This window comes from Vanessa atalanta, chromosome 5 (assembly GCF_905147765.1).
Source record: "Vanessa atalanta chromosome 5, ilVanAtal1.2, whole genome shotgun sequence".
NCBI lineage: Eukaryota > Metazoa > Arthropoda > Insecta > Lepidoptera > Nymphalidae > Vanessa > Vanessa atalanta.
This window is the reverse complement of record NC_061875.1, coordinates 7,904,757-7,928,465: the sequence shown is the minus strand read 5'-3', so window position 1 is coordinate 7,928,465 and position 23,709 is coordinate 7,904,757. Positions and strand designations below refer to the sequence as shown.

Genomic DNA, 23,709 nt, shown 5'->3' with positions numbered 1-23,709 from the left:
TAATGTATTTTATTTTCCCTACCTTTGTTTCAATCTGAATTAAAAATAAGAGCTTGTTGAATCATACTTAGATAAATTAATATTTTCGACTGATTACATTTACAAATATAAACAAGTATTTATGGTTTTAATATACCTATTATAAATCTAGTGCAGTTCATATTGGGTTACAAATATATAAAAACAAAATTATATCTAATACTATGAAAACAATTGAATAATAACATTTAAAAATTTTGACCATAATAAATTCCAATAAATAAAATAAAGGTTTCCTTATTTAATAAAGTTATTTTAAAGTTAATTTTAAAAGGAAGTAAAATAATATTATTTTACCATTGTATCTGAATTGTAGATTGGGTATGCATGTAGAAATCGTCTTGAAACCCTTATCCGTCAGATAATACTCAGTTTCATGTGTATCCAGCAACGTGAACTGGCATGGTGTGAATAAGTTCAATCACAATGCTAATTATTTATTTGTTTAAATGCGAATACATTAAAATCGAAGAAAATATCAGCTAAAAAATAGCTTATAAGCTCATCCCGTTAAGTAGCGATCGGAACAGTCCAGTTTCCTAAATCATTATAAAATTTAAAATAAAACAGTTTTCTGTCAAATTTTTCAGAGAAAAATGACGATTTGCGCCAAATAATGTACAGGATTTATAAAGGGCCATTAAAAATATAAAAAAATATATCTCGATAAGTTAAATTAAATTAAAATACATTATTTAATAAAATAGGAAGAATATGACGGCTCAGCTGCCGCCAAATTCAGTGTTGCCTGATTTTCGTATTAAAAATTCCCCAGATGAACCGTATATTAAATTAATTTTATATATTATTTTTAAAATATAATTGTTTATGTATATTAAACCAGTAAAAACTACAGATAGGTATTTGCTTAAATATATCCGTTTGGAAATAATAATACTATTATCACAGATAATTAAATTCAGTTATACGATCAATTTCTTATATTTAATAAACATTTTAATTAAATATATGTATAAAAATTAATTTATTAAATACCTATATATCAATGCAGCGTTTTAGTTTAAGTATTTAACATTATATTTACAAATCAATAAGCAAAGCATCAAACTTTCTGTTCAAGGGGACGGGAAGTATTTCCCGAAATACTCGACTAGGGTAAGACAACTTATTTACAACTATAATATAAAGGCATAATATAATAAATGAAATAAAAGTACACGGTTATTTTATTTATGATAAAATGCAAAAAAAGAAAAAACATGAAATGACAAGTTGCGTTCCTTGCAAATAATTTTATACCACAGGAACTGTGTCAATTCAGTTTCTGTAGAAAAATAACGATATCGAATAATACAGATACAATATGATCTTCTACCTTCTACAAAAAGGATTTTTTTATTAGTAAGTAGTGTTGGAATGTATGTAAACTATTTTTTCTATATTACATCTAGCAACATTCGAACACAAGTTCTACCAACATGATTGTATAAGTGTGTGTGGGACGTGGGTACCGCGGGAAAAACGATCGATAATTCGATACCGCTTCAGAAGACGAGGCGTGCGGGACGTGTGTTAACAAGTTGTTCTTATTTGTTATTTGAATACTTGCGTTGTGTTCGGAATGTTGTAATTTAAAATTTATTCCTGTATAAGTAATAATATTTCTCCTATGATGGCTGTTTTTAAATCACTTTGTTTTGTTCTCTTCGTTACTGCATCTGCTGAATTTGTTTGGAAGCATCATAATAACGAAGAGTTACCTTTAATTTTGGACGAAGTTCATGAAAAGTGCCCTAATATTACGAGGGTATACACCTTAACGGAGCCATCAGTGAGGAATGTGCCTCTATATGTAATAGAATTCGCCGATAGTCCTGGATTCCATCAACCTTGTGAGTGTTGTTAAATTATAGTTTACTTTATGAATGATATTATGAAAGATATTATAATAATTGTATTTATTTTAAATAGATAAACCCGAAGTAAAATATGTAGGAAACATACATGGCAATGAAGTGCTTGGCCGAGAATTATTATTGGGTCTTGCTAATTACCTTTGTGATCAGTATAATAAACGAGACCGTCATATTAGAACCCTAATTCATAACACGCGCATACATTTACTACCTTCTATGAATCCTGATGGCTGGCAATTGTCAACAGACACAGTAAGTTTAAGTTATAATTTACATTATTCATTTGGCAAATTGTTTGTTAATTTTTTGTTAAATATTTTTTTTTTTTAGGGAGGTCAAGATTATCTCATCGGGCGAAATAACAATCACTCAGTCGATTTAAACAGAAACTTTCCAGATCTTGATGCAATTACATTTGAATTTGAGCGCCAGGGTATCAGTCACAATAATCACTTACTGAAAGATTTAACTCGTCTTGCTGCTCCGGTAAGACTCTAATACACATTGAATAATAATTGCCACCCTTTAAGATAAATAAATACAAAGAACATACTTTTATAAGTTAATTGTTTTCTTAAATAAAAGTAATGTATTTAAATTAAATATTTCAAAAATGTATCAAAAATAACAATTGTTAATAAAATTTTGTTAATCTGTCTAGTTGGAACCAGAAACAAGATCAGTAATGCGATGGATCATGTCCGTGCCATTTGTGTTGAGTGCAGCAATGCATGGTGGGGATCTGGTGGCTAATTATCCTTATGACGAGAGCAGGAGTGGTGCTCCTGTATCTGAATACTCTGCAAGCCCTGATGACGATACCTTTAGGTGAGTTTTTTTTTGCTAACGGTAGCACAGTAACCAACCTATAATTAGTTATTAAAGAAAACAATCTTTTTTTTTTTAATAGAAATGTAATCTTAAGTATGTAAAATATAGCTTCAATAAAATTTATTTTCAGATATTTCTATATGTTGTAAATTATATTAGCTATGAATATATTGTAGTCTACAAATATTGATGTTGATTGATTCAATCACACTTGTTTTGTAAAGAATAAATCTATGTTTCTATTTAATATTTATGAATCATATTCATTTAAAATTGCTAATTCAATTCCTACTGAACTTTTAAAACATGATTATTTTGATATTTTTCTCTTCATTTCCTTCAAATTAACAAGGAAATATATTTCTCATTCCCGTTAAAACCGCTGGCTCTCAATTCGGTAACAGTACGATAGTCCAAACTCGAACAGGAGTGGAGTTCATACAATCGGCACTAGCTACCACAAGACTACGAGCATGTCACGAGAGAAGGGACATGCAAAAAAAATAGCAGGTTGCTCAAATCTGCTTTTTTTATTTTATTCATAAATTGCGGCAAGGCAATATTTTTTAATTTATTCTTACCGTTTATTATTACCGTTAAAAAGTTTAACGCTTCAATTATATTACGGATTCCTACGCGGAAATACTCATACACCGAGAAAATCGTTCGATCGGCCTCGAAAAGAAGCGTAAAATTAAATTCGGGGTAGGACCGCGAGCTAAGCGCCAGGAACGGGCTCCAGCAGAGACCTCGTTGCAGGGAGCTGGCGATGACGTACGCGGACGCGCACGCCGACATGTCGTCGCGCAGCCGCCCGGGCTGCCACGCCGGGCCCGACGACGCCGGCGCCTACAACTTCGGCAAGCAGGGCGGCGTCACCAATGGAGCCGCCTGGTACAGCCTCAAAGGAGGTGCGTGTCGTGTGCGATATGACAGATCTTCAAGCCTTGATTAAAAATCAGAAGTTACTTATTTTGGAATGTCTCGAAGAAACTCTTACATATTCATTTTGTAACATTTACGTACATTAGAATTTGAAGTGTGAATTACCCAAACATTATCTAACTCGAAGACATATTGAATAATGCTATGCTATGCTTTAGTTTCAAACTAATATTCCATTAACAATGCTTCTTGAAGAAAATAAAATGTATGGTAAATATTGCTGCATAATCATAAGGTCTCAAGTGAACATTCGAAACTAATTAACACGTCTTATTAATTATGCCGGTGTAGATGAAGTTTACTAACGAGTAGTTGAAATTCAAAAATTAGAATTAATATTAAAATATATATTCTAAGACAAATTAGTGGGATAGGTAAATATTAATTACTTAGTAACGCTTATATATTTATGTATAAAGATTACGATAAAGTGTAGTGTTTTTGTTGTATTTGTTGCTCGCGTTAAGTAAGATAATTACACTAGTTTATATAACAGGAAACGCAAAGAATAAACGAATCAACACTCTTGACATTTTATGCGACTAGCCATGAGATGTGAACTGGTTTTGTAATGCTAATTCTGTACTTGTTCTTTATGTTTTTAGATTTGAATTGTCGTATTGGCACGTGAAGAAAAAAGTTGTTCAGAGTATACGTATTGTAGCTATTAGCGATGTTCCGGTATAATTTATCTATGTTGATATCGTTTTTGTTTCAAACAACCAGATTGCAAAAACCGTGTGACGTAATACGTTTATATAATACTATAATATAAGGATCACCTTAGCTTTCCTAAATCTTATCTACATTCGGCTGCTTATTATATAGCTGTATTTCTTTAAGAATATATTTATCTAGCATCGTTGGTCTAGTTAGGCTGCATGTTCTGAAGTCCTAGGTTCAAATCCCACATTGGGGAATATAAAATGATTTGTGTTTTTCTTTCACGAAATAGCAGGCCAGTTCATTGAGGGAGTGGGGAATGGAGAGTGCATTTGCGCTTGCGTTTTTATATTTAATAATAACGTATTATTATTTTTTAAAACAAATAGCAATGTTTCAATGTTGTTTGTGAATGTAGGCTTTGTTTTGACAAATCCAAAAACGTGACAAGATAATTGTTTACAGGAATGCAAGATTTCAATTACTTGGCGACTAATGCGTTTGAAATAACCCTCGAACTCGGTTGTCAGAAGTACACTCCCGAGAAGGAATTGGAGAAGGAATGGATTCGCAATAAGGATGCGTTACTCGCTTTCATATGGAAGGCTCACTCCGGTGTGAAGGGCATTGTGAGCGATGACTCCGGTTTCATACAGAACGCTATTATATCCGTCGTCAACATCACTGGACCTGTTCCTCGACCCATTCGACACGATATTACCACTGGTAAGTGATTACACATCACACACACGCGAAGATAGGGAAGGAGATAGGGATATGAAAGCATTACAAATATATACTCGTATAATTAACGCATGCTAAGGTTAATTAAAATATTACGTTTGTAATTCCCATATTTTATCCAACCATAGGAAAAGTAGACGCATACACAATTTTTACATTGAATTAATGCGATATCATTATTTGAGATCTTGAATATTCTTTATGGATTCGTGAAACAGACGTTTTGAATGTCGGTGAAATTGTTAAAGGAACTTTGGAAGTAAAAGTTTTTATAAGTGGAATAGTGACATTTTATATATATGTCTACATATTAATCAAGAATTATTTGTAGTGTCAAGTAGTCTTTGTAGTAATTCTATATAGCAGAACTATTAACAGATTGCATGAAATATTTTAGTCGGACGTTTGTATTGGTTAAACGTACTTATTCAGGTACTTAAATTTCAAATTTCATTCCTTTCGATACCACTCTATCTGTTGATAGACAGATTTACTTTCACATTTACAATATTAGCTTATATTTTGCAATTATTTTGTCTAATTAATTTTATATAAATATAATGTTTGTTACAAAATAAATATTCATAATTTGCTAGCCGGGACTGCACTGTTGCGTTATTATTTATAACCAATTTATTATGAGTTAATGACGGATTAGAGTAGTTGAGCTCGATGCCCGCTCGTCATTTACCTTATCATATCTCAGTCTGGGTATTTTGTGAAAGGTTATATAGGTTATAATAATTCTCTCACACTACTGGCAAGGTCTGATTGTCACCGCCTTTTGGTCACAACAAATGTAAATTGTTTACTAATTTTATTACTTATTGCAAACGATCAAGAAAAATTAGTTTAACGTCTTTCTATCGTCTTGTCAGGTATTATTTTTGACGTTACACAAAATAAATATCAAATGATTGCGACTTCCGACTACCGATCCACTAACTAGTCGGAAATTTAAAAAAATGACCCAAGCCTTTAGTAACGATTTAAAAGTCGATTTTATTTTTTATTTTTATGAATAGCTTGCGAGTAATTCCGATACAAATGCTATAATTCAATTAGAAACGCATACGAACTTATATCTGAATGAACATAATGTACGCATCCTGTTATATAACTGCGACTGATATCGAGTTGTTTCTGATCGAAAGTCGTACATACCAGTATATATAATTATTGATAGTTGTTCTTGATATTGTAACAAAAATGTAAGTATATCATATTTATATTCTAGACATTATTATTAGCTTGTTTCGAGTTCAAAAATAATCCTATTGTAGTTCTTACGAGTACTCTTGAATCGTCAATTTTAAAATTAAATATATTTGACCGTAAACAATCGATAAGAAACTCGGCTGTCACACCGATTTAAATAATAATAGAAAATTATTTTTATTTAATTTAGTTTAGTGTGGTACTACCACTTGTAAAGTACCTTCACACTGATACCTTCGGGTTGCAGCCGAATGGGCCGCACACACGCCGGGGAAGTACCACTCTCTCACTTAAAATTGGCGTAAAGTGTTAGCTATACTACCGCGTTTCATCCGGTATGTGAGAGTCCCAGAGGCCCGATCCTCCTCTTCCCCAAAACATGATGGTTGAGCAGAATTTGATTACATTACCCCAGGGGGGTGTCATCAGCGACTGCGGTGGAGAATCCCTATGGGCATCCATGTTCAGGACGTACACCACCTGACTAGGGATGCGCAGGCTGCCCTCCGAATTCTGACGACCATTCGCGAATCTATGCGTGCCTTTATAGGTCCCATAGCAGTAATGCTGAAACCGACCTACTGGTTGAACACGTCTAAACGGCTACAGATTCAGTGCTGCAGCAGATCCGATCCTCAGAGATCGTAATTCTTGTCGATTTTAATGCCCTCCATTCCGAATGGCTTGGATCATGCACTACCGACCATGCGGGTAGATCTGTTTTCGACTTCGCTTTAGCATATGATTTGACACGAGTGGTCACCTCGCTAATGCGAATACGGGACGTGGAGGATCATACACCCTCCCTGTTGGACCTTCTGCTAACTTACCATACGGATAGCTATCAGGTTATCGTCGATCCCCCTCTGGGCTCGTAGGACCACTATCTCATTCGGAGTACAGTGTCGGTTGCGCGGTACTAACGACCTCGTTTCGTGGGCTGTCACCGCGTGTGACTCTACAAGTCAGCAGATTGGGATGGGATGCGGTCCTTCTTTGCATCTTACCCATGGGGGCAGATTTATTTCTCGCCGGATGATGGCTCTCTCTTCGCGTCGAATTCGATTCTGGATGACCGAAAAAAGTCCACCAACAATCCCGCGGTGTGATCAGTACATCCTATCCCTAAAAAAAGTCACCGCTCAGACCCGTCCAATTATAGGCCTATAGCCAATACCTTCTTGTTTTCCAAGGTAATGGAGTCCATTATAAACTGCCAGCTCCTGCGGTTCCTTGAGGAGTACCAGCTGATAAGCGACCGCCGGTTTCCATCGGGATCGCTCAGCCGGTGATTTTCTAGTTTAACTTACTCATAAATAGACGGAGTTGAGAGCAAGGGGAAGGCGTTAGCAGCCAGTTTGAACATAGCGAAGGCCTTTGATCGCTTGTGGCACAAAGCGCTTCTTTCTAAGGATCCTATGGGCTTCCCGGGAAATTATGCAATTGGATTACCAGCTTTTTGGCAGATCGGAGCATTAAGGTCGTTGTCGATGGTATATGCTCTGACTTAAAATTCGTCAATGCTGGTGTTCCAAAAGGCTGCGTTCTATCGTCCACTTTGTTCCTTCTGCATATCACTTTATACTGCATAACTTGTTGCAAATCAGGAACATTCACTGCTATGCAGACGACAGTACCGTAGACACCTTATACACGGGCCGTGCTAATATTTCTCGGGAAAACGTCGAAGAAAACCGGAACAAACTTTTGTCTGAAATAGAGTCTTCGTTAAACAAAGTCTCGAACTGGGGCCGGCTAAACCTAGCCCACTTCAACCCCAAAAAGACACAAGTTTGCTCATTAACCGCTAAAAAAACACCATTCGCCGAATTATCGACGATTTGGTTGATCACTCTGTGATCTTGCGAATTTTTCACGGGGATTGTTCCGAGGAATTTTTTGGATTAATCCCGGGTGCTGAATTTCATCTTCGATTCATCTTCAATTCTAAGTTTCACCTGCACCACCTAGATGTCCAAAAATCTACAACAGCACGATTTTTAAGACATTTTCTGCCTCGCACCACTCTGTGGAACCAGCTTTCGCTGGCGGTTTTTCCGACCCGATACGACTTGGAATCCTTCAAGAAAAGAGCGTACTCCTTCCTCAATAGCCGGCAACGCACCTGCAAGCTCCCCGGTGTTGCAGATGTCCATGGGATGGTAGTCACTTTTCATCAGATGAGCCTCCTACTGGCTTGCCACCTAACACACACACACATATATATTTCCATTTAGTCTTTTCTACAACCTTATAAATGTTATAATATAAGGCTATCGCGTAGTAGGCCGTAATATTACTATTGAAACATTATATAAGAAAATAAGATTCTATATATATTCTGTAGATATTCTATCTACTAACTTTAAAAACTAAGAATATAATTTAAAATTACTTATGAGATTTTAACTTTCATTGCTATTCAAATTATAAAGCTGCGGCGAGGGATATTTAGGTACATATATAAAATGATAACTTACTTCAACATCAAACGCCTGTACTAGCTCACTCACATTTCAAACCGGAACACAACAATACTAAGTATATTAGTTCGGGGTAGAATATGTGATGAGTGGTACCTACCCAGACAGGCTTGCGCTAAGCCCTAACTTCAAGCTGAGGATGTATGACGTAAATAAACTGAATATGTAAAGTAGGCGAAGAACACTAGTCGGTTAAAAGCAATCGTCGATTCGTCGTCAGCGTAAATAAAACAGCGCTATCTAGTAATCAATACTACAATTGTGCCAGGGCAGTGTACTTCCCACAAGCCTTATCGTGTCGTTTGCGGATGCGGAACATTTAAACTAGTGACAGGTGGTCCGTCGCCAGTTCGCCTTCCCCATTGTAGAACGAAACTCTCACCCCACTGCCAAATGCCAACGAAAGGTCAAAATTGTAAATTTAATGACGAAGTTGTTTACGATACATAAATACTTACCTACTGCTATTATTTACGTTTTAATAGTATAAATTAAATTTATCCAAAATGTATTGTATTTTGTGTCTCAAATGTGGTTCACGTTAAATTTAAAGCAGTAGGTACTGCTTTAAATTGAACGTGTCAAACCTATTAATTACTGTGAAATTTCATCTTAAATTCATCCGTATTGTACTCCGTATCTGTACATCCGTATTACGTAGGAATGTAAATCAATATTTATTTACTATAAATACAGCTTTAATGTCAAAATAATATTTCGATATTTAAGGACATGACAGACATTGTATTTATCAGACTGTTTTTATTGGGCTAGAATTAGCAAATAATAATAATTGTACAAACTTTTTTATTTACGAGCTGAGATATGTTTTCCGTATTAAAATGGTTCCAAATAATGAACTAAAATACTGAAATAAATAAAATACTAGCATTCTTGCGACCATTCCACGCGGTCAAGATTATATTTAAGCACTTAATGCTATCAATTCTTATGTTAATAAATCTAATTATTATTCAATAAAATAAAAAAAATACTAATATTATAAATGTGAAAGTATCGCTGCCTGTCTGCAACTGAAACAAACTTGATGAAATTTAGTACGAAGCAAGCTCGAACACCAAGGACCGATATAGATTTTAATGACGAAACGAAAAAAATATTGCACAACTATATTTTTAAATATATTTATTATTAATTATAAATTATCACAAATAATAATATATAAGAAGCTTTTAGACCTAACTAATATATATTTTTTAATGTTACTAGGACATAAAAGGAACGTTCAAGTGAATATAGATAAATTAATTTGAATTTTAGTTCAAAAAAAAAAACGGATTGGAAATCAACCTACCTACATAATTATATAATCGATTTTTAAAAAATGGTCTGCTTTTGATCTTAGTTAGAATTAATTTAAAGAGAAATCTCTCATTTAGTATATCACATTAATTTCGGCACTTAGAGGAGGAAAAAAAAAGAATAATCTACAGAAGAAAGGTATTTTCCAAATGTTTTGCTATGATTAGCTACAGTCCCACTATACCTAGTTGATTTTGTGAATTAATACTCGTCTCTTATCTGGAACACGAACCCCTTATCCGATGAATAGAATGTCAACAAGATCTATTGTGTCGTGCAATGAATTAATGGTCATTGCGTTTGTAGGTGCAATTACGACTTGTGACGTAACAGACAATAGACAGTAATTAGGGTAACGTAAGGAACGTATTGTGAATTAGGTTCTTAACATGCTGTAAACTTTTAAAGGCAAATTCAATCTCAAAAAACAATACTTTTGTGGTGGAAGGATTATGTGCAAGCACCGCTCGGTAGGTATTCATCTCAGACGACGTAAGAGATTAAAAAGCGAAATAAAATACTACCTATTATAAATAAATAAAAAAAAAACTTTAATTTTTATATTTGTTAATTAATACAACTGCGCACAATACTTATAATAAAGTAATATTCCTAGAATAATTGTAATTTTGAGAATTAATTAAAATTAGTAAAAGGTATATTTTTTGTTTTCTTCGTTTTATCTCAAAAGCGTAAGATTACATTTGCTTATCACGTGCAATTATGCAAATGAATCCGTTTCAAATGCAACTGTGTTCTTAAGTTACAATGACGATATTGCTTGGAATTCGGCCAAAATACAAAGTTGTTAGAAAACAACTTGACCCATTACAAATAACAAAATATTCGAAATGTAAACGAAAAAAAAAACAACGATCGAGAGTTAACTACTTTTATGATTTATCTTATGCGACGATTAAATATAATTTCATAAAGTACAGCACCACCAAGTAAAAATTTCGGCTTTACCAAAGTGTTTTCATTAAAAATTTAGGATTGTGAACAAATTTCAACGTTATCACTCTCTTTTAATTCTTTTCCGAATTTAAAGAGGACAATATTCACCTATTTTAGCAGTCATAGAGCTAAGATAGGTGGATATTCGTTATGAACAAAGGGTACATCACTTGATAAATTTGACAGAAAAATAATTTGTACATTAGGTGTAAACAACTCATCGCTTTTAATACCTTGGAATCACATTCTCAAATGACAGTGAATCAAGGGGGATTCAATTGCGTGCAAACTATTTTTTTTTAGAATCACATCAATTAAAAAAGGAAATATTATAAAATAAAATTAGAGCTGTCTTAATAGCCGCTAAAACGAAACGAAACATCATTTACCTGATGTGATACTGCGTTATGCGTTGCGGGATAAAGATCCAGGTGAATTCGCGATATCTATTGCTATAACTAATTATCGGATAAAGTTGACCAAGACTCTTTTTACCATTATGAATATTGTTTTTTAACATGCGACGAAGTATATGTATATTAAGGTCCTATAGAGGTACAGATGATGTGTTCTTTTCAGGCGCGTACGGAGACTACTACCGGCTCCTGACTCCCGGACATTACGAAGTTACTGCAAATCACCCCGGCTACTTCCCAGTTTCCCGCATCGTCACTGTTCCGAAACATCAGACATCCGCCAGAGTCGTCAACTTCAGACTTGAGGTAAATTTTGTATACTTACATCATCAATTTGCAAATGGGGTTGAGGCCATTTGGCGAGTGGACGAGTCAAAGTCAAAATCAAAATCTTTATGCCGTAGCTGTAGAAGTATTAAAACTATTATAAACTCATTTATTGCTGTTAAAAAACTCTACTTCCGCTTCCGTAAGAAATACCTCAGACATGAGAAGAACCGGCGAAAAAAAACTTAGCCTTTTATTTTTCATCTCAAATATCAATTATGTTTGACAATTAACAATAAAGTTCAAAAAATTATTTTTTTATTTGAATTGACCTGTCAATCACATCCTTTTATTCGATATAGCAAACAAAAAATCCTTCACGAAACGGATTTGGCTTGACACCCACCTTTCAAGCTTTTGTTTATGCTGGGTTGTTTCTTGCCGCCATACACGTTGAAGCGATTACATGCCCTATTTATGGGTGGGATAATTTTGATCCTTAGTCGCATCTCACTCGGGTTTGGTGGGGTGGCTCCATTCTACTAGAATACAGTCAGCCAAACACGCCTATAATTCTAATTTTTTACAACTCATAAAAATAAATTGAAATTTCTTTCAGCTTTTTTGAAATATTTTCCTTTGTACACATGACACGTAAATTACAAAAAATGTCTTTTTAAGTGATTGTTTCTAAATTTGTCCGATTTTAATCATCGAGATGATTAACATTGTTCAAAAGGAGTTTTCACAAGTGGATAGATTGAGAAGTTTCGGGAAATGATCTTAGTGATTGACTTTCTACTTTTATGCCAGTATTAGTATTAAAAGGGAACAGTTGCTGGCTCTGTTAAAAATAATTCAATGGTATTATAAGTTAAGCTAAAAGAAGCTTACATTATATATTATTATATTATCTTACGGATGTCTCTTTGTAATTAATAAAAATATACATAGAACCTACACAATAGTAGTATTGTCCTATGAAATGATATAACATTAGTATTACATCGTTAAGTGGATCGGTATCGAAGTCTCGTTATGTTAATGTAATATTTTAATTAAAACAGGTGTGTAAGTATTTTATCCTTTAATTATAAAAAACCCTCTCTATATACAAATCGCTAAATAAAATTAGCGTAATAAAATTGCCGTAAATATTTTCCATTTGAAAATAAAACGGTTGGAATAAACATCTTAACAATATATATATATATTATTGGATTTAATTTATCCGCAATCTACGCGTTAATTTTAATATTATTTTTGATTTTCAATAATCAAATCTAATGGGATATGACAAATTAATTTCCACACGTCTTCAGCAATAAGCTGACGTCAGTGAGTGGGTTCCAAACTGACGTCAGTGAGTGGGTTCTAAACTGACGTCAATCGTTTATACAGGGTGGATGCGTAGGTGCTTCAATATTAATTTCTATCTGGAGTAAATTAATTAAAATATAAAACTTCAACTTAAACGAAATATGTAGGCTTTCAGATTAAAAAAATCTTCATTGAAGCTGGCTTATGATTACCGAGTTAAGCGTAATTGACGTCATGATTACGGAGTAAATTTATGAGAATTAATTAAATTAGTAGCGTGGGATGGCTTCCTGGGCTAATTTATAGGGGGCAATTTAATGTTGAGTACTTAATGACATATTTTTAAGGCTAAAAAAATACTGTCTTGTTGTAATGGCTTGAAGTAGATGGAAGATAGTTAATAGATATAAATTTTAATGTAAATAATTTAACTTCTTTTAAATATATATTGCAATTACTTAAACTTCTCTCACTTTGTAGATCCGCATATTCGATGAAAAAGTTAAAATGTCCTTGTCTGACCGTCCGAATGCCAAAGGCTTTTTTTCCGAAGATACTTTACATAATAGAATTTAAAATTGCGTTTTTATGCTTATTTAGGTAATACAATTACGAACGTATAAGTATGGGTTTTCCGTATGATGCCATCCAATCAATGGTATGAACAAGCAACAATAGTGTTTTTTTCATAGATATTTCATATGCAAAGGTATATAACTGTTGTTACTTGTACAAATGATATATTACCAATACATACCAAGATTACGATTTATCATTCCATCATCAATCACTTGTTATATTATATATCATTACTAATATTTGATTTTGGAGCCTTAATATCCAATGATAAGGCTTTTCGAAAGCTCGTCTTGGCACTTTGTTAGACAAAATATGTAAACTTTTATTACAAATTCTCACCAATTCTCTTTTGAAATGTTTTTATTATGTAGAATGGTGGTGTAGTACTCGTACTATCACAAATATTGAGTTATTGGCTCGTTATGTCACCAGTAGCTAGGGATTACACGTCCGCTCTCACCACCGGCTCGCGCGCGACTGTTCCCCCACTACCCGTGTACTCGAGACAAGTATACAAACACTACATCCCTTCCTTAATATAATTATTTATTGAAAATATATCCTTTTATAAATATAGCTAATATAATTGTTGAAAGATATATAAAAACACAGAATAATTTTCCAACAAGAAATTTTAATAATAATCACTTAGTACTATAATCAAGAAGTTTAAATTTTGTAATAATATTTAGTAGACAATTTTATACTATAAAGAATAAACTTAGATAATAAACCCAGGCGTACTATTTATTCACTACTAAATCTACTATTTCCTTCACTCTGATCCATTTCATTTTCCTCCTTTTCCTCTTCAATTTCCTTTCCACCATTGTTTTGAACTTTCCATTCACCTTCAATTTTTTTTAAATGTATAACATTGCGTCTAAGTGTTTGACCAGTTTCTTCATTTCTCACGAGTACGTCTCCACCTTCTGTTCTTTCCACTATGTGCGGAGTTAATTTGTAATTAACTGATAATTTATTCCCTTTTTCCATGTCCTTCACATATACTTTGTCACCTTCTGTGATCATTGTTTCTTGAGCTCTTCGCTTTCTATCTCCGTACTCTTTTCCTCTTTCTTTATGTATTGCATCCCTGTCTCTAACTTCTGAATCGTCCAATACACGTTCACTATATAACAATGAAGGAATTTTGTCTTTATTCATCCTCTTAAAAAATAGTTCGGCAGGTGTTTTGCCTGTTACAGTATGTGGTGTCGAGTTATACATCATTAAATATTCCCATACAGCTTCCTTTAAATCACTTTTTTGCACTTGACTTATTTTTAACCTTTTTAAAATATCTCTGTTTTGTCTTTCTACTTCGCCATTCATTTGAGGCCAGTAGGGAATGGTGTTAAATAGTTTTATATTACACTGTCTGCAATATTCTTTGAATTCCTCACTTATGAATTGACGACCGTTGTCTGCTGTGATAGAAACAGGATAGCCAAGGCGACTGAATGTTTCTTTTAATAATTTTATAATCTTTGAACTCGTTATTATTTTAGTAAATTTTATTTCCTTGTATCGACTATAATAATCAATAATAACTAACAAGTATTCATTATTTGGCAAAGGTCCAAGTAGATCTATTGCAATATCTACCCAGGGAGCAACAGGGAGTTCTCTTCGCTTCATTGGAACTGGTGGGGTAGGCAAACCGACAACAGTGCATCCTTTACATTGTTTTACAAGGATCTCGGCATCTTTATCTATACGTGGCCACCAAACCTTTGACCTTAGACGACTTTTCATTGCAACTATTCCCGGGTGACCTTCATGCGCTGCTTCTAAAACCCTCTGTCTTAATTCTTTTGGTATGACAATCCGACTACCCCTAAGTAAAATTTTATCGTAGAAACACAGCTCTGATTCGAAAATTTTATAGTCTTTAATAGAGTCATCCCAATTATTATTATAAATCCCTCTTTTGACATTTTTTATTTCTGGGTCGTTTTCAGAGCTCCTAATGATATCTTGCATAGGAACTGCACAAGGGCGTGCCTGTTCTACTATATGTTGGACATAATCTTCGATAGTTCCCGAATGTTCATTCGAATATTTACAAAGTCGAGACAAAGGATCGGCAATGTTTGTTTTGCCAGGTTTGTATTTAATATCAAAACGATAAGTCTGCAATCGTAACACCCATCGCTCAACTCTCGCACAAGGCTTTGATTTAGGTCCAAATAAAAACTCCAGAGGCTTGTGATCCGTAATAAGGGTGAATTTTTTTCCAAATAAGAATATATCGAAATGTTCAACAGCCCAAACTAAAGCAAGCGCTTCTTTTTCCGTTTGACTGTATTTACGTTCCAAGTCCGTCAATGTTCGGTTGCCATAGGCAATTACTCTGGGACCACTACCATCATTTTGAATTAATACTGCTCCTAAGCCCACCGGACTAGCATCAGCAATAACCTCTGTATCATCATTAGCATCATAGTATCCCAGTGACTTGACCTTCGATAATGCTTCCTTCAACTGATCGAATGCCCTATCTTGTTCGTCTTTCCACAGATCCTCAATATTTGCCTTTTTTCCTCTCTTTTGCCTCAACAATCTCTTCAATGGCTCAGTCGTAGTTGCAATATTTGGTAACCATTTGTTGATGTAGTTAACCAACCCCAAGAAGCTCTGAAGTTCTTCAATGGTCTTGGGAACACGAAACTCTGCAATGCTTGTCATATATTTTTTAAGTGGTTTCGCTCCGTCTGGTGTCAATTCATGCCCAAGAAAATTTATTTTCTGTACCTTATACACACACTTAGATTCATTAAGCAAAACGTTATTTCCTTTCAAGGTTTCCAAAATTTTTGATAATCTTTCATCATGTTGTTGCTCATTTTCGCCATAAACTAAAATATCGTCAATAAAATTTATTACTCCGTCTAATCCCGCTAGTATTTTCTCTAATATTTTCTGAAATAATTCGGGTGCACAGGTGATTCCGAACATCAATCGCTTATATCTGTATAGTCCTTTAGATGTTATAAATGTCGTTAAGTGTCTGGAATTGGGATGAATTTCCACCTGATGGAAAGCATTTTTGATGTCTAGTTTGGAGAAGAATTTGGCTTTTTTAATTTTCGGCAATAGATTATCCATACAGGGTAAGGGATGATTTTCCCTCATAACTGCCATATTAGCCCGCCTCATATCAACACATAACCGTAAATCATTGTCATCTTTTAGTATAGGAACAACAGGTGAAACCCATTGAGAAGGTCCCTGTACTTTTTCTATAATGTCCAAATCAAGCAATTCCTGTATTTTATGTTCAACCTTTTTTTCAATAGGAATAGGTATTCTTCTATATGGCTGTGATACTGGTTTGCACTTCTCATCAATGGGAATTTCGACCAGAACATCCTTTAATTTTGGAAAAGGTTGGTTTTTTTTTCTGACCTCATGTACACCAATGCCTAATTTTAAGACGCCTAACCCAATTGCGGTTTCTTTTCCCAATAGATTTCTTGATCCGCCATTAATTACATAAACTTTAGTGTACACAGATCGCCCATTCGTTTTAATGGTGGTATTAAAAGTTCCTTTTACATCCAATGCTGTTTTACTTCCATAAGGATATAATTTATTATTTGAACCTTTGGTTTGGTTGCATACTTTCACACCCTTCATTTTTAACATTTCCCAAGCTGTGTCAGTAATTAGATTTAGTTTGCAGCCAGAATCTATTAACATATCTAGATTAACACCTCCCAATAGACATTCAATCATAGCATCTTCATCATCATTCATATTAAAAACATATTCTTCAGCTGTCTCTTCTTCAATAGAATTTACATCTTTCTCTTGCCTTTTTCTTTTATATTTATTGTCTTCATTTTGCTTATTTTCAAATTTCCGTTTCTGTGGTATTGTCCTGCACCACGCACTGAAATGACCTATTTTGCCGCAAGCGTGACAAGTTTTCTTTTTTGCTGGACACTCTTGATTTGGCAAGGTGTGTGTAATGTGTCCACATCTTCCGCATTTCCCTTTTCCTGATTTAATGAATCCTGGCTTAATAGAACGATTTTTTATTGCATTAATATCAGAGCTATTCGAAGTGGTAGTCTTGTTTTGTCCATATCCTTCTAGCTGATACCCCACAGCTTCTAATGTATTAGCCTCCATAATAATTTTATCAAGTGTTACATTATCTCCTAGGGTCAATATTTTCTTACGAAGTTCTGATGATGAACATTTCTCTACAATCTGGTCAATCAAGTTCTCCTCGGCATTACTAAATTTGCACTTCCCTGCTTGATTTCGGAGCCTAACAACAAACTTTTCAAATTTTTCATTCTCCTCTTGTTTAATTTGGCGAAAAATATGCCTTTCATAGATTTTATTTTGCTTTGGAAGAAAATATCCATCAAGTTTTTCGATTGCAGTGCTGAATACATCAACTCCTTCGGAGGCATCTACATATGCTCCAGGTAGATTGTAAATAATTTCTTGTAGGTCCGATCCTCCTAATAGTAATAACGTAGCCCTTCTTCTTTCAGGTCCATTAATTTCTGTAGCGTCTAAGTAAATATTAAAAGACCTTTTCCATTTTTCCCATCGTAACGCAATCGTGGCGTTGTCACCTTCTAGGTCAAGTTTTTCTGGGGGTGGAAGTAGATTTGCCATATCCGAGTGATTTTGGGGCAACCTGAAACCGAAATGCTTTCTATGCACAAAACATTCAAGTACGTATGATTTACCATTAAACAGGAATGCTCATACTGCATTTTTTAGGAAAGGCTCACATGGCCTATACCACAAAACACAACTTTACAAATTTTTGCGTATGGTTTCTAATAACATGAGGCCCATACTGCCATTTACGCAATAACGTGCAGTTTTTATTTGTTAAAAGGCCCGCACTGCCTACACACAATTACGCATGGTTTTCATTTATATGAAGGCCCATACTGCCTGCACGTAGGTACGGTTGTCTTTCACTTAAGTTCCCGTAATGCCAACTAACAATAACGCACGGTTTTCATTTCTATGAGGGCCCGTACTGCCTCCACACCATATTTGAATCACAGGTAAGTAAAACTTCTTTGTGATAACTGGGTTACTACGTATACAGTATACACTTTATTTTTATTTCATTGTATAATCTTGTATATTATTTTTATTATTGTTATTATTATTTTTTTTTTTTTGTGTTAAACTTTAACTAATAAAATTATATATGTAAATCAATAATGTAAATTCCAACTTATTCAAAATGTTATTAAGCATTAACTTTTTAAAGTCCATCAAACGACTTATCGATCGAAGATCTTAATTGTCACAAAAAGCTAAGAAATATGTATCTGGTATGCATATTAAAATGTGAGTCGTGTTTCCAAAAGTACCTATATAATATTTAATGTCAATATTGGTTTACCCTAACTATCCATATGAATTATTTTATTAATTATTTTTGTTTATTATAAACCTTGCATTAATATTGTACTATTAGAGCTGTCTTTATAAACGCAATGTCATAAGAAAATAATTATGAATTAGGTCTCACATAATGTCTATTGTAATTTACTCTGTAAATGCTTAATAATTGGGTCTTAAAGAATGTTCCTTAACTGTATAATTTTTTTAAAAATTGACATCTCTCACTTGCTTCTGGAACGTTCTCGAATGTGTTAATATACGGATTAAAAATCTTTTCTCATCTCTTTGGTGTTTGCATTTCCAACATTAATCTATCATGTACGACATCGCAAATTCTGTATACAAAATAAAAATTTTCACCTACAAATTTTATTTAATACTATAATTCATAATATAATTTTGTCTTTATTTTTTTAATGTAAAACAAAACAAACCTTAACAATGTATCAAATTATTTATCAAAATTGATTTTTATTTACACCTACCCTCTTTTTTAATTTAATTTAATTTTAGTTTTCAATGAAGTTATTAAGCACAAAATATATTTTTGTACTAACCTTTTTACTCGTCGCCACTTGTAGTACTCGTACTATCACAAATATTGAGTTATTGGCTCGTTATGTCACCAGTAGCTAGGGATTACACGTCCGCTCTCACCACCGGCTCGCGCGCGACTGTTCCCCCACTACCCGTGTACTCGAGACAAGTATACAAACACTACAGGTGGAATTGCGCTATTTTGGATTGAATAATTGTGTCTTCTTTAGTACGTATGTATATATGTCACTATACTTATAAGCGGCTGGACCGATTTTGATGAATAATCTTGTATGTGTTTGAGTTTTGGTTCATTGCGATCAGGTTTTGGGATTGTTTTGAACAAATATTATTTAAGAACATATAAAAATGGAGTGTGTATTTATTCATAAATATGTATGTGAATATTTCAGCCCACGACGAGTTGGTTCGACGACTACAGCTCGTTCGGCCTGTACCCGCACGGGCTGCGCGACGGACAGCCGCGCATCTACAAGCGAGACCTCTACCGACAGCTCACCGACGCCCTGCTCGACCACCGGGACTCCCACTAGGACGCCACCCTTAGCTCCCACAGGGCCGGATTTAGGGGAGGGCACTGGGACAGCTGCCCCGCCCTCCACAGAAGAGGAGCCCTCGCAATAGAGATTCATATGATTCCGACGAGTTAACAATTTTAATATAATATATGTTTAGATATCTAGATATAGTCAAATTATAATAATATTACTAATTACTCTTAAAAGTTACTACTACAAAGAGTAAATAAATTATTGACAAACCTGATTGCCCCAAATGAAAATGTTAAAATAATTTTGTTAAATAATAAAATTAGGGGCCTCCACTCCTCTATTTCTCCAGGGCATGAGTCTATAAAGGAGTGGTTCTTTGTGGTCTCAGGGCCTCAAGACCTTTAAATCTGGTCCTGTCCGTACACACGACCAACCTGCCGACAGGAATATCACCCTCCAAATCATTCCGTAAGAAACTAATATTACACTATAATCGCTATTTTATTCCGAGTATATTTACATTGCATTGTTTTTTATTTTTACAGGATATAGGTAGTTGTCGATATCGTTACTTCATTGAAATTGCTTTTAATTTTCATTGTATAAGCCATACATAATATTTCATCATCAATTCTGGCTTTCTAAAATATATTTTATCTACCACAACACAATTGTATTCATAATTACGATGTTGCTATACAATTTAAGAAAGATACATTATACAATTCATTAACAATGATTTTTTAAAACCTCATATCCCAATCTAGGATTTGTCTAGCCTAGGTTCGTTGCCTACACTGCCTAATGGGTAACCCGGTATTGTCTGCATATTTAGATAACATGGCGTAATTGTGCGGTTTTAGTTATACAAAAATCGTCGCGTGCACTAAGCTATTATTCGAAATGAATAATAAACTACGACGTATAAGATAGATCTGTATTTAGTATGACTTTTAAGGTAAATAACAATATAAATGCAGTTACCATAAACATTAATCATAGACATAAGAATTAATTTCCTATTTATAGTTCTTGTATCAGGGGATTATTTTAAATAACTTTCAATTCCATTAAAACCATCAATCTTGAGAAAAATTACAAGTTTTTATTAAGATAAGTTATATTGTTATCAAGCAATTATTAAATTTAATTATTTTATGACAAATTTGTATATAAACGGTTTTGAAGTGAGCATTCCAAGACGCGGTGTAAATGATTTGACCTACAATTATTGCAACAGAACGATTTTATCAATAAAATTTTAAATTTAAAATTCGTGTAAAGTAGTTTTTGATGTTATTGTATAATTATACACCGCATATGTAATTATTTTTAAAACTTATCCTATTTACAAATGTAAAATAATAATGTTTGTAACTACATTCCAGGGGTTGGATTAAAAATAAACAAACCTTACCTATAAAAAAAACCAAGCGTTTTGCTATGCTTTGTTATGCACAACAAACAGTTCTTGGTAATTATATCTTTCTTTAAATTAAGAAAATATTCCATTTGACTATTTATAGTTCTGATAATAATTTTGTTATAATACCATAGAGAATTTTAAATCTCGACCAGTGATGGCAATTCTACGTCAAACTGTTTATTTATTTTTGCTCCCGCCATTGGAATCGGCTATAAATTCAAAAATTATTTTACAAATCGATTCTTATTATAGTTGTGTATATTTATTGATACAGATGAAGAAAGTTTAATCATAATTTATTTTTGACATCGACTTTAAGTCTGCTCAAAGAGTCAGATGAACTATGTTTTCTATGTATATATAATTTTTTAACTGATAGTTACCAATGTTTAATTTTATTTGTTAAATAATGTTATGCAGTCGCAAAATTGTATCTAGTCGGAATAATGTATGATTTAAATTAATATAAATGAAAAATTAAACTTAACTGCCCTCTCATAAAGTTACCTTACCTACATGTTTTGTAATCACTGAGTTCATATCTTATAAAGAAAACTGACTAAACATTTTGTTACTAATATAATCCCTTCAATTTGTGTAAAATAATAGTATATGTGATTTTGATTGTCTTTTTAATAATAATGTAGTGTAAAACACTTATTAAATAAATATTTATGCAATGAAGTGTTTGTTTTTTTTCTACAAACTGTCAATTGTTTGTCTATTTGTTTTTTAGGAATATATATTTGACAGCACGCCAGAAGCCTATGAGTAGGGTCTAAGCTAGAGGACCTTGTTATAATAATTCGTATATTATGTAATTAGTAGTTTAACATGACAATAAATTAATGGTGATATTAATACAGTATCTAGGATTAATTGATTTTATGAAGAAACTTAAAAAAATATTGAGGAATAAAGTGATGACTATTAAATTTTAAAAATTGCTGTTAAAGTTAAGCTATCGTCCAGTCTACAGTAAATGGCTTTTTGGAAGTATAATAAACGGATTAGAAAATCTTTGCCTGAATTTTTCGAACAAGATTTCCCAAGACTTTTCTACCATCTTGAAAATAAGAGGATTTTTCATTTAAGCAACAACATTTCTATGTACTTATTTTTATGTAATCTGTAAGCGGATCGGCAAATGGGCCACCTGATGTTAAGTGGTCACCACCGCCCATAGATATTGGCACTGATAGAAATATTAGCCATTCCTTACATCACCAATGCGCTATTAACCTTGGGAACTAAGATGTTAAGTCCCTTGTGCCTGTAGTTACACTGGCTCACTTATCCTTCAAATCGAAAAATAATAATAATAAGTTTTGTAACTTGACTGTATGTGATGAGTGGATGGTATCTTCCTAGGCGACCTTGGACAAGACCCTACCACAAAGTATTACTATATTGTCGAGTTCCAGTTTGAAGTGCTCAAACCGGAACACAACAATACCAAAAGTATTGCTGCTTGGCGGCAGAATATCTGATGAGTGGATATCTGGAGTTTGCACAAAGCCCTGCCACCAAGTAATTCTTAAGGTCTTTAGCCGAGACAGAAAAAAGTTTAAGAGACATTTCTATTTTTTGTAATGTATTGAAAAAAGTGTATGTCAAAAATTATGTTATTAAATAAGAGATTAAGATTTAAAATGCTTTTAGATTTCAGGTGAGTGACACGAATAAAAATTCAAAATGACCATTAGAGTTTTTATACTCTGAAACGTACTGATTACAATAATATTGACCCATATGCAAACACCATTATCTTATCTTACGGTTGGACTTTCGTGTGCAAACAACCTCAAAAATAAGATCGTTACATTACATATGAATGAAATATATTGCAATTTAGCCAGATACTGGATAGCCGGTCGTCCTGTCTTGTCCGTTGGCTGAAAATAAAGCTTATTATTGCTATATCTAAGGCACTTGCGTGTTTCTATCGATCGTGCTAAATATTTCATCTACTCAGAGAGTTGTTTTTTATCATGGCAAATGTGCAAACTGATATTAAATGGTTACCAACGCCTATAGACATCGGCTGAACACCATACAATATGCTTACTTTAAAAAGATACCAAAATGAAATATTAATAAACCAGTTTCCATGTCAAGAAGAAAAAACGAGATTATAAGTAAGATTGATTATTACAATTTGATAGCTGTCTGATTTAT

At 33.6% G+C, this 23,709-nt stretch overlaps 1 protein-coding gene across 1 annotated transcript; it reads left to right on the top strand.

Moving 5' to 3' along the window:
• Positions 1-1,522: 1,522 nt before the first annotated feature.
• LOC125063937 (carboxypeptidase E-like) lies at positions 1,523-22,190 on the top strand. The gene is made up of 8 exons (XM_047670663.1): positions 1,523-1,892; positions 1,972-2,168; positions 2,247-2,402; positions 2,578-2,744; positions 3,507-3,658; positions 4,821-5,081; positions 11,660-11,802; positions 20,007-22,190. Exons 1-8 carry the CDS (start codon positions 1,670-1,672, stop codon positions 20,145-20,147), a joined length of 1,440 nt encoding a protein of 479 aa, XP_047526619.1. The 5' UTR covers positions 1,523-1,669; the 3' UTR covers positions 20,148-22,190.
• Positions 22,191-23,709: the final 1,519 nt, after the last annotated feature.